The 12,385-nt window shown below is 40.5% G+C and overlaps 2 protein-coding genes and 1 long non-coding RNA gene across 4 annotated transcripts in view; all 3 read right to left on the bottom strand.

Moving 5' to 3' along the window:
* The window catches only part of LOC124304017 (uncharacterized), a 234,903-nt gene that overhangs the window by 221,803 nt on the left and 715 nt on the right, over positions 1–12,385 (bottom strand). The window lies entirely within an intron of this gene.
* Positions 2,090–7,335, bottom strand: LOC124303964 (uncharacterized). 2 transcript variants are annotated; one of them, XM_046761851.1, is made up of 5 exons: positions 6,382–7,335; positions 4,314–6,194; positions 3,510–4,232; positions 3,375–3,442; positions 2,090–3,167 (listed from the first exon to the last, which is right to left on the bottom strand). In XM_046761851.1, exons 1-5 carry the CDS (start codon positions 6,838–6,840, stop codon positions 2,258–2,260), a joined length of 4,041 nt encoding a protein of 1,346 aa, XP_046617807.1. In that variant the 5' UTR covers positions 6,841–7,335; the 3' UTR covers positions 2,090–2,257. The 2 variants fall into 2 exon arrangements, with proteins under 2 accessions (XP_046617807.1, XP_046617806.1); XM_046761850.1 differs by having other exon boundaries at positions 3,375–3,445; positions 6,382–7,334.
* LOC124303966 (cyclin-G-associated kinase) lies at positions 7,503–12,246 on the bottom strand. The gene is made up of 5 exons (XM_046761854.1): positions 12,006–12,246; positions 11,694–11,755; positions 10,040–11,407; positions 8,166–9,926; positions 7,503–7,942 (listed from the first exon to the last, which is right to left on the bottom strand). Exons 1-5 carry the CDS (start codon positions 12,127–12,129, stop codon positions 7,835–7,837), a joined length of 3,423 nt encoding a protein of 1,140 aa, XP_046617810.1. The 5' UTR covers positions 12,130–12,246; the 3' UTR covers positions 7,503–7,834.

The following is a 12,385-nucleotide window of genomic DNA, read 5'->3' as shown; positions in this document are numbered from 1 at the left end:
AATGCCGAAATGCTTTGATTTAAATAACTGAAAAATGATAAAATTTCAGCCGGATATGATCGCGATTCTTTATACTGTTTATACGGTTATCTTCGTTATAGAGTTAAGCCTCCGTTATTAAAATTCTTTCAGAATTGTATACTACAAAGGCAGACTTGGCAGCGCATGATTAAGTCAGCCGGGAGACCAACCTTTGATTCAGACTTTATTTAGCGTGCGAAATAAGATGATTTTCGTTTTGTGAAAGATGGCCCAAAACAAGATAAAGATAAGTAACAGAAAAATCTTCCACGTGACTCACTGAAATATAGTACGCATTATTATATTTCAGCGACGTGTCTAGTTAGAAAACAAAGGACAGTATAGCGACTCAACTAAATCACAGATTGATCCCACCTGTTTAAATATTACAGCTAAAATTAGTTTAGTAAGTCTATGTTTGATTTCCTTAGGCTCGGGTGACTCTAGACTGGCCCCCTATTATTTGTATTTTGATCACTCTTTAATAAATTGCAATATCAATTAGTTATTCCTCATCATCTACTGTAAGAATTCAATTTATTAGAGTTCGACATTGTAGTATATTATTATGTTATATATTATTTATTTGTTTATTTATTTACTTTTATTTATGTGTTTATTTTATTGAATTTTATTTTATACTTTTACTTTACTTCGATCTCCTTCCTCGACATTTTCTTTCGATATATATCTCATTAAATTTATGCTGCTTTAGAGATTTCAGTACTGATAGCAAACCTTTACCGAGCAAATTTTTTGTAAAACGCATATGTGGAAGCCTCATACTGGTAATATAAAATGACAAACTGAGTGCGAGATTCTGTACCATTTTATATTTGATACGTATACTCCTATCACTCCTCACTGGCAATTCCGTTAATTATATTCTATCTTCAGTCGGCAACCCATATTTCGTTTATATTGCATGTGAGAAAATTTGCATCGGTATTAATATCCATAGGAACCTACTGATTACGACTTTCGAGAGTTTAATAATAAGTATAATTATAGTCTTTCTAACGATAAACAGTCCAACTAAATATCTAAATATTCTCTAATATAATATAGTGAAATTTCCAAATACAATAATACTAGTAAGTAAAGTATTGGGCGGATACGACTACTCCTAAGGCCTCGCTTATGAATCATTTAAAATTAATTCTTTAATTTAGTCCCATGCATTCACTCTAATAGTCTAACGTTAGATAGTAGGAGTAAATAAATTTTTTTTTTTCTTCATTAGATCACAAAGCGATTCTTTATCGGATAGTGGAGATAGATTTTTTTACTTGTTATTTTTTATAAATTTATAACGAATCAGCTTTTGACGAGCTTCGGTCGTCAAAAATTTTAATACTTTGATCACTTGCAGAGATATATCTATGTTTGCTAGTTTCTATAAATTTTTTTATGCTAGATATATGTTATATATATCCATCACCAAGACAAAGGTATAACTTCGCCCGTGGTTTATGATCTTCTTTTATTTTTCTTTGCTTTTTCCTTTTCAATAATTATTCGCCACTCCATTTACGAGGAATGTGTGCATGTGTGCTTTGTGGTTGTTATATTCCAAGAGCCTGAAACGCGAGCCCCTCCTTCCACAATCACAAGTTTAATTAAAGTGGCAGTATTTAGTTCAATTCATTAAAATCCGTAGATCAGTGTCTCTCAACTTCTGGATTCATGGTAGAATTACAAATTTGTCTATATCAATTAATCATCATGGTGTTATTAGGTATCGTATAACTTTATTTTTGAATCCAGTGTCAAGTTGAGAAATACCGCAGTAGACAATATTATTTATTTCCATTGCAATTGAAAGAGAGACTCACCCGGGCCAGCGGTAAATTTAATAGAGTTAAAACGCCAACAAGAAAATATCTTAATATTAATATATCGTGTTACTTCACTTAATAGGACATTTCTACTAAGATTTTTTTTCTTTTTTTCTTTTATAGCACTTTTTAATGTAATGTAACCTAAGTTATCAATGTACATAACAACGAATGAACAAACAGAGGCAATCCCCATCATTGAGTCGCCTCCTGGTTATAAGGTCCACCAAGGCTGTCTATTTCTTATGAAGAATTCTCGTAAATTTTTTTTTTTTTCCAATTTCCTCTACAAATTGACCTATTATTCTGATATTGCTTAAATCAATCGAAGCCCCTCAAAGGCAGGAAGCTTCTAAGCTTTGTGCATTCAAGTACGCATGACCAGATCTACAGATCTATCAAGGAGGATGTAAGTCACGGTGATGTGCGCGGGCGCTCAAAATTGCTTTTAATTCAGACTCAAGTTGTTTTTTGGTTCGTTCACTTACCGATCGGCCCCCTACCACAGGCTGAACGTTCATTCTTGGTGATGGCAAATCTATCGAGTGTTTGGCGCTCTCTCGGGTCTCATGACTTCGTGCGCGTCTGACGGGTTTTTTTGCCACTTGTATTTCCTCCTGCTTCAGCTCTGGAACCGAACGCTCTATGATTAGTGTAGTTTCCTGCTCTGGACCAGTCCCAATCACAGGTTCAGTCTCTGCAACGGATGAGATCCTGAGGTCAATGTTGCTGGCTCCCCATTCCCTGGATAACTTTCGTCCGATAGCATTAGTCAGCTCGCTGTTCGGTGACAGTAACGGACTTTTGGACCGTTGAACACCGCTGGAATGTGGTGGACGAAGAGTAGCAAATACAGGGAATGATTGACCCCTCTTTGCTGGACTTCTCGAGGGTCGCGGAGTGGTTGCTCCACCTCCAAGGGAGTCTCCTCTCACCGGTACTTGCGGCCTCAAATTTGCACTCCCTCCAAAATGCGATCCGAGTCTGGGGGGCGGTGATCCCCCGTCACCGTGACTCAGTCTCCGACCCACTGTTTCTAGTGGGCTTCTTGCACGTAGATTCGTGTTACTTAACGTGAATTGGATCGGCCGCATTGGCTCTTCAAGACTAATGGGAGACAGTCCTAATCGCGAGCCCGACAAGTTCGTTGAACTTCTACTTTTTTCAGTTCGTTTCGGACTTCTGGGCATCAAAGGGCTTTTGCTACGGCTCCGTTCTCTACCTTTTGATGTTTTATCGTCTTTCTTTGCTACTCGACGTGATTCTGCATCTTTCGAGACGGTCTCAGTTTTTTCCTCCTGTTGTACCCTTTGTCGAATGAAAATACAGTAACAACGTTAATTTATGAACACTGTTGTATTTAAGAAACCATTGTTGATAATTGTTCTAGTCTATCGCCTGTTGACCCCATTACTTTCCAACTTAGTTGGATGATCAGGCAAAAGGTAATAAAATATTAATAAAATTTTAATCAATTTATTAATGGTCAAGTATGGAGACAGTTCTGATATTTACCTCCGAATTTCCTGTATCATCTCAAAGAATTGGGCTTTGCTTTTTCGTCTGCGACGTTGCTCGTGTTCCTTCTGGAACATGGGAACCTTGTACATTGCCCAATTATCATAAGGATTCAAAAAAAGAAATACTCACCCTCTTTACACTTTTTTGGAAGAGAGAAGTAATTTGTCCTTGTCTCAGAGTATGTACTAATTCTCTTGCAGCATGGTGAGGCGATACTAATTCAACGCAGTTGATAAATCTATATAACTTTTGGGAAAAGAACATTACGTTCCTGCTCCGCCAAATAGAGCTTCGTGGTCTGTGCCTTAGTCTGGGCAAGGTATATCTATAAAACAGGTGTTCTCCGGCTAAAATTACAGCACCAAGAACAACTCCTAGCCCAAGGAGACAAAAGACTCCTGCAACGGATGCTACGCCGAGTGGTCGGGGTTGCCCTCCAGTTTCAGGGTCAAGCCCAGTATCCATTCCTTCTCGTCCGCGAATGCAGGGCAAACCTCCGTACCACTTCTCCTGTAAAATGTCAAGTAGACCGTTGCTAGTGTAATTGGCTATGGCTCTAGAAATACTCTCCTTTAAGGGATGGCCTTTAGCTAGTGCCACCGCGTAGGTGTCCTCGTTAATAGTATCCCCAATTTTTTGCAATATGCAACCATTATCAGTAGCTCGATAATAATCCAAGATTGGTGTATCCGCTATAAGAATATCCAATGTACCGTTCCTCAGTTTTTCTACTCCTTCCTCAACATTGGCTAACGAATACCGAGACATGTGTGACCATAATTGGCGATTGGCACGCTGTACGTAATATTCTGCTGCCGATGCTTTGGGAGCTCCTACTCTTTGCGACAGTAACTGTAATCAGAGATAGTGACAGGTCATGAAATTTCAAAAATTGGAACCTGCCAAGTGCTCTGCATACATTCCGCTACTCACACTGCGGTCATGGTAGTTGCTCACAGCCGAATGAAAGAACAGACCTGCGATGAGTGCCGCAATGTTAGCTGTGTACGAAGCAACGAATATAACAGAAAATCCTCCCCAAACATTGATTAAAAATTTGTTTGGCCATGATTTTGGAGCTTTGAATGCAACAAGGTGTCCACAAAGAAGACCCCACATTACCCACAAGGCAGAAGCTATGGAAAAGTTTTTGCTGCGTTGTCGGCCCCACGGATTGAGCCCAAAAGGGCTGAACCACTCATAAACTGCCACTGCCATTGCAGTGATATTGAGGGAAGTAAAAACTGCTATCCATAGTTCTGTACTAAAGGGCAGTAAAAATGCCAGCAACGGTATTTCAGATTTACGTTGTGGCGCAGCAAGGAAACTGACCCCACTGAAGAAGTAGGGAGTAGTAAAATCTACCACCTCAGCTCTTCTCGCCGAAACACTGAGGGGTGCAAATGCCAACTGAGCTTTGCCAGATGTGAGCTCACCCACAATTCCATTCCATTTACCACTTATTCCAATTCGCCTGCCAAACAAACCGTCTTGTGCAACGTACAACTCAAAGCGGAATCTAAGTTCCCGGGCAATGAGAGATAATAGATCCATACTAAGTCCGTAACAACATACGGTCTCGTCACCTTGGCGGCAAGCTATACCTCTTAGGCATAGACCTTCTTGTAAACTTGTCGCCATTACAAAAGGCGGGGAGAGTGCAGTCACGATGCGATATGCTGGAATCCCATCTCCAGCTCCCATCTGATCAAGGTAGGCAGGTATAATTCCTCCACCAGGCCAGATTATCGTTTCAAGTCGAACATCTCTTCCTCCTCCTTTGATTGTGCCTACCTTGGTCCATTTCAATTGAGTCTTATTACCAGGGACAGTTATAGGCTGCAAGTTCAAAAGATGAAATTCTGATTTGTCCCTAGAAAGTTGTCGTGTGAATTTCCTTAGTCTACTCGTTAGCAGCTGTGAAACGTTTTCTCTCTCCTCGTTGGATAAAAATTTTGCATCTGGACGGGCAAAGCATGAGGGAACGAAGTAGTCTTTCCATTGAGCATCTCGGAGGCGTGCCAATTTTGGCCGAGTTTCAAAAATTGTTTGGTCCAATGCCTCTGAAGTGTCCCTCAACATTCTTGTCAGCGTTATATCACCGCTGTTTATTTTCATACTACCAGACCTCAGTACAAGCATTCCTATAGGCATCACCATCTTTGAATTCAATTCTTTATCGTCGGCTTTCGTGTCTTCGTGTTCCTTCATTTTGATACTTCTTTCAGCTCGACTTGTAAGATGTAGATCTTCTTTCCATCTAAATTCTTGCAGTCGATGTACGTCATTGGCCAAGTTTGGCAGCGTATGCAAATGAATATCATCTTCTAATCTAAAACTTGTGTGGATATCGATGTGTTTTATGTCATCGGTATTCAATTTCACTGTAGAGCGTGCATTGTGTGTACTACTTGAAATAGGTAAACTTGGTTCATTAGGTTTCAATTCCATTTTAAGGTCCAACCAGAGCCATAAGAACCTTCCTGCAAGCATCCCGTATTTGTTACCTGCAGCAATAATTCGGCGTGCAGTACTCAAATCACAAGCCATTACAAGAACACCTCCAGTACTTCCACCCTCCGCAACGCGGCGAAGTCTTTTACGTAAAGTTTGATCATCAGCTGGAAGATGAATCACAGATCTTGGTGTCAAAATGGACAAATCAGCCAAAAGTAGCTGATTTATTGGAAGCAATGTTACGTCAATTAAAAGCGTGAATGCATGCCAGTTTGCTTTATGCATTAAGGCTGCTGCCGCTGCACCCATTTCCTCTGCCCCAGTACCTAATCGACTTTCGAATTTCTCTTTCTTTCCCTGTAACGAAATCATTTGATTATCAGAAGCAATGTGCGAATACATTATTTTTCAGTTTATTTTAATTTTTAACTAAAAATGATTATATAAAATAAATGAGACTTACTAATTATTCAGCAATTAACAGCAATGGTCAAAATGTAGGATCTTAATTTTGATAACATGATTCTTAATTGTATGTACAAACCTGACGGAGAAAGTCTCGATGTGAGGACGGTAGCCATAGCGTTGGAACATTTAAAAATGTTGCAGTTGTGATGAGAAATCTGGCTGCAGGTCCTCCTCCGATGACTATGCTCAAAATTGTTCGGCCACCCTCGACAGCTGTGCAGAACTTATCCAAAAGCGCCAATGGGTATGAAAGAGAATCGGTTGTTGTAGGTGCTGTTGCTTCGACGTAAGAAACTTCCATTTTGCCTTGTGTTGATTCCAGCCTCGCATCTTCCCATATCTTTTGAATATCCATTTTCAAAGGGTTCTGGGGTTGCGTAAGGCAAATGACCAGCCTCCATGGTAAATACGGTGCCCTGAGTCTTACTTTATTGCCACTCCCCAATTTTTCAGCATCTGGTGTGCATGCAACATGCCTGTTGCCAAAAGCAGCGAATAAAAGAAGAAAGAAAATCCTCGAAGAGGAGGGATGCATCTTTTCTTGTTTACGACGTCGCTGTGTTGCCTTTTTTATTTCCTCTAGTCTATTCAACTGACGTCAATATCACGAGGCTTTTGTTTAGCCGTACAAAAGATTATTGGGTTTAACATTCTCTTGGTGTGTTAACGGAACACGCAATTCCTTGTAAAAAAATGTACTATTTTACATTTGGATTTCACTATTTTAGTAAATCTACCTTTGAGCACAGTTCAGTGATGCCAGATCTGGGGGTGGTCTCAACAAAGCACTGGGATTGCCTCTCAACAATAACATATTAATTATTGATTGGCTCACTGTTACTGTTAATATACTGTTACTACTGTGTCCATTTCTTCAGCTGGAAGACTGTGGTCAGTCAATTGTCTTCTTTTAGACGTCTTACTCTGTGTGTGACAGCCATTTTTGGCCAGCCCCTCCCTTTACAGATTTCCACCCTTATTCCACACACCACTAGCGCACAAATATTCACCACTACTTGTGCGATCCACTTCACACGTATCAAGCATACCTATGTGTACATACACATATATATAGATATATGCACATCCAGTTGCATGTACATCATACAAAGTGAGAAAAATTCAACCCCAATTGTATCTAAACCAGTGATGGTCAATTTATAAAAAGAAAACGAGGAGGGAGATCGACCTAGTATGTTTACATTTGGATTTAAGTTTAATTTACACTGTCATATATACACGTTACGTAATAGTTTCATCTTGTCTCTTCTTTTAGTCAGGAATTACATCTGTTATCATTATTCAGGATTTGAATAATGAAGTCGCTTAGGCAATGTATGTTTGAGTAGATATTTTCTTGTGATTGGCTGTTATACATTACGATTAACTGTAAGCCTACGATATCGGAATGCAATAAAGACGAGAATATCTTACAAGTAGCAGAATATCATTAATCTAGTTGATTATTAAAGTATCGTAGTTGAAGAAGATACGGACTAATTATTAACAATTAATATCAATTGCTATAATTAACTAAACAGATTTTGTTGCGCAGCGTCATTTTCAAACGTACTCCAAGCGTTATTCAACTCCATGAAGATCAGCTTTGCTATATTCTCATTCGCTGTTCCAGCTTGCTGCAAAATAAATACAACATAATTTATTTTAGACATCTACAGAAGGTATTTCTACGAAATTGAATTTTAAATTCTGCATTCGAAACTTGTATTGATTCATATGAATTCCGTTATTGTTATACAAATCATTTTCTTGATTCCATATTTCAAAGTCAGAAAGCAAGTATGGTTTAAAAAGTATAAGTTTCAATTTCGAAGTCGAATTCCATAAAGGTATTAGTACCTTATCAGGATGCACCGCAAGACAAGCTCGGCGATATGATTTCTTAACATCTGCAGCAGTAACAAGCTGATGCATTTCACAACGCTGCCATCTCTCTGCTTCTGGCCATAGAACAGTATGCAAAGAGCAGAGAAGGGCTCTTAGATTTCCTTTCTTGCCTTCTGTCCATTCAGCAATTTTTAGTCTATCAGGATCCATCGTCTTTGCAGCTTCAACTTTACGCATTTCATTTATTGTCTTCGGACTTTCCTTCTCTGCACGTCTCGTGCTGAAGAAATTATACCCCTGACTACCCAACAAATCTCCAAAAGCATCTCCAGCAGCTTTTGCAGGCTTAGTGCTGAATACACCAGTATCATTTCCTCCTGAATCACTCGGCGGTGGGGGCTTTTGAATTCGAGGGCTAGAATGTACGGGCGTGCTACCTGCAGCTGGACTTGCTGACTGTGGTGTGCTTGAATCTCGCGGTGTGCCACTCCAGCTGGAGTTTAATCCTGCACCTAATGATCCTGCTAAATTGGCAAACGGATCTTTGGTCTGCGCTGCAAAATTTGGTGTACTCGCATTCCGTGGAAAATTTTCTTCAATACTTGGACTAGTTGCTCCTGAGCCAACCCATCCACCTAAAAGATCAGCATTTCCACTACCATGGAGTGGATCGAATAGTAGATCACTTGTAGATGATTTACCCTGCTGATTTTGTTCAAACAGTAAATTACTTCCTGTAGAAGAATTGGTAAGAGCCTCAGTATTTATTATTTCCGCTTGGCTGAAGTCAGCAAAGCCTCCGAGTAAATCGCCAGTTCCTTTACCGTCGCTGGAAAATATGTTCAAATCGGGATTTACTATAGTAGGAGCAGACGCTGGTGCCGGCGGTGCAGGTACACTAGTATCTGGCATGCCTAAATTTAATAAATCTGCTTCAAAGAATTTAGGTTCTTCGGTTTGAACTTCCTCTTGAGGTAGAGCCTCGTAGCACTCACTCTCATTAGGATTCTCAACTGATAATTGAGCTGCAGGGATTTGTTGAGAGATTTCCGCCGTGGGTACATTTGTTCGGAAATTTTCGAGAGTTTCTTCCATTTCAAGAGTGGAACCAAACAGCGGGTCGGGGATAGGTTTTGAAGATGAATCTTCATCCCACGGAGCAGGAGCAGCAATAGATTTTACAGGACCATCGATTACGCTTATGTTCAGGGTGACTTTGAATCTTCCCCCGAGATCCGGGACGTCATCAAGGTCCGGTTTTTCGAAAATCATGACACTTTCTTCCGATGATATGTATCCCGTATGAAATTGAATGGATGCAATTTTGATACCCATAATTCGTCCCAACTGTTGTCGAGCGTGAAAAACGGCGACAGTGACATCTCCTTTCACCATTGCATCTCCCAATACTAGAACTACTTTTCCTTCCATGACACCAAATAATTTCATATCCTCATAATCAGGTCGTCGGGTTGAAAATACCAATGTCCCTCCACTGTAAATTTCTACATAAGGGCGGCAACCATCTCGTGCCCGAGTAAAAAGAGGCACTGGCTGCAGCAGGAGAGATCGTAGTGAAATTGGTTTGGTATGTGGACAGATTCCTTGAGCGAGTGATTTCATGTAGTATAGACTTCGAAGTTCTGATGGTTGCATCAATGGAGCCTGACAACGACGAGTCGTAAATAATGCTATAGCTTCTTCGCATGTTGCCAATGCTCCGGAATAGAGAAGCAGAGCACATGCAACTGTAGCACTTGCACGATAGCCATCCTGCAGGGAAAAACAATTTTCATTAAAATGAATTGTTACATAATCGAAAAGTCTATATAGAATTCGGAGAAAGAGGTAGATATGGATGCAAAAATATTGAAAGCTACACTTACTGTGCAATATATAACGACAACGTGATTAAAATCAGCATCTAAATATCGATATATGTCTTGGCATAGTTGGTAGAGAGCTGATAGAAGCGGAGTGTTTGATTCGGGAGCAGCAAAGACAAAAGAGCAATCGATGTGCTTCCCTGGTAGTCTAGCTGAGTTTGGTCGTCCCCTGGATAAGTTGTACAGTTGTATTTTAGCCGGGGGTGGATGTCTAGCTTGAAGAAAAGCTCTAACATCTTCGACGTGGTTAGATCGATATGCAGATTCAATTCCATCTGCCGGGTATGGCATGATCAATATGCGAGACGTCAAGTAGCTCGCATCTAGCTCTGTCCTTGCCATACTCTGCTGAACCGTTTGCATCACCTTATTTGAAGTATCCTTTAAATTTCGAAGAATGCTTCCTGCTCCTCCTCGTAATGAGCTAAACAAACCAGAAGGTGGGGCAGCTGCTGACCTGGAAGGCAAAGGTTGAGCTGGAGGAGGTCTCGACGGAGGGACTGCTGGAGGTGGAGAGGGCCTAGGTGGAGGAACGACTGGCGGGGGCATGGGTCTCGGAGGTGGCGAAGGTTTGGCTGCAGTAAGGGGCTCAATGTTGGCTGATTCCCGCGGGTCAAAAGAATTGGACTCGGCAATAGCAGCAAGACGTTCCAGCAATGTAGCAGTTGTCATTCGTTGAACAGGTGAAGACTGCAGGCACCCTTTTATGAGATCATGAAAACAGGCCAGACGTGGGTTGGGCGGAAGCGGAGGATACCTTGCATTCACTATAGCCAGTTTGTTACTATCTGGAAATGGATGTCGCAGAGTAACAAGAGCATAAAGTACACATCCAAGGGCCCAACAGTCGACTGGGGGACCTATGGGCTCATTATTCCATGTATCCATAATCTCAGGAGCTCTATACATTGGCGTTGTAAACTTTGCCATTTGCTCTTCAAGCATAGAACGTCTCTGCGCGCTCCAAGAGACGTCGGGTAATATTTGCTGAGTAGTAACGCTTCCAAAGTCACATAATTTTATCAGGCCATTAGCTCCAATTAAAAAATTTTCTAGTTTTATGTCTCTATGTATAATCGGCTCTGGTTGAGCATGCATGTGGTGAATGGCTCTTGTCGCTTGGTAAGCTATACGACATATTTGAGGCAGAGTCAGAGTATTCGCAGCAACATTTCGCAGAAGATCGGCTGTCGTTCCTCCGTTGCATAATTCTGTTACCAATAAGTATTCACAGCTTTTTTGATCCTCTCGCTGAACTCGCTGAGCGCATAAGTATTGTATAATATTTTGATGGCCTGATAATTTTTTCAGGGTATCTATTTCTTGAATGATTATGCGATTAGCCTCATCATCAACAGCGATGAGTTTCTGCCAAGCCAAACAATAAAAAAACGGGTCATAAATTGTACCCGTAACTCTGACTTGAATGTGCAAACTTCTTTTATGTGAAAAAAATTAGACAACTTTTTGACTAATTTTACATAGTGTAATTTGACAAGTCAAGATTTAGGGATAATGCAATACCAATGAACTTCTTACCGAATGTAAGACATAAATTTGTAAACACGGATTTAGCGGAGTAGTAGTAAGTGATATTCAAGGATAATACAATAATAGCCCAAAAAAAATAAAGCTGAATAAAACTATCTCTTACCTTTAGAGCATATTCTTTTCCCGTTGCCACATCCTCTACAGCATAGACCATTGCCCATCCACCTGTCAAACCGACATTTGACAGATGTCAACAAGTAGATACAGCCATTGATTTATTTAGACAAAAAAGATGAGATTTAAAAGTAGATAATAAGCATTAAGTTCGGTTGAATCCGATATAACAGGTAGTTATTGAAAGGATGAACTGTTTTATGTGGGATTATTAATTCAGGCGAATCAAAAAAAAAGATGTGAACGATACGTGCACAACTATGTGAAAAAGTAGGCGGATTTGACAGGGAGATTTGCTCACCCTCGGCAAGCAGTCGCGTCACCCGTAGCTTTACATTGTTGATTTCAATTGTCTGGCCAACGTATTCGTCGGAATTTGTTCCTCCGTTTAAATAGCCAAGGGCAGATCTGAAATAATCTGACATAGTTGCCCCTCAGCCCTTCTGCCCACTTCAGATCACAGTGGTGCAGGCAGCTAATCGTAAGTGTGGTTCTGCCATATTGGCTTTATGACGTCACGGGACAAGTATCGATACTTCTCTACCGACAGATCGAAACAGAGGCGCCACAATACACGACCGATTCATAGACTTTGACCGATTGTAGGTTTGCTTGCTTCATCGGCTCACACGGTCACGTCAAGAATAATCTTTGGTTGACGCGTGGAGCGCGTTTTGGATA

Source organism: Neodiprion virginianus, chromosome 4 (assembly GCF_021901495.1).
Source record: "Neodiprion virginianus isolate iyNeoVirg1 chromosome 4, iyNeoVirg1.1, whole genome shotgun sequence".
Classification (NCBI taxonomy): domain Eukaryota; kingdom Metazoa; phylum Arthropoda; class Insecta; order Hymenoptera; family Diprionidae; genus Neodiprion; species Neodiprion virginianus.
This window is presented reverse-complemented; position numbering and strand designations above follow the sequence as displayed.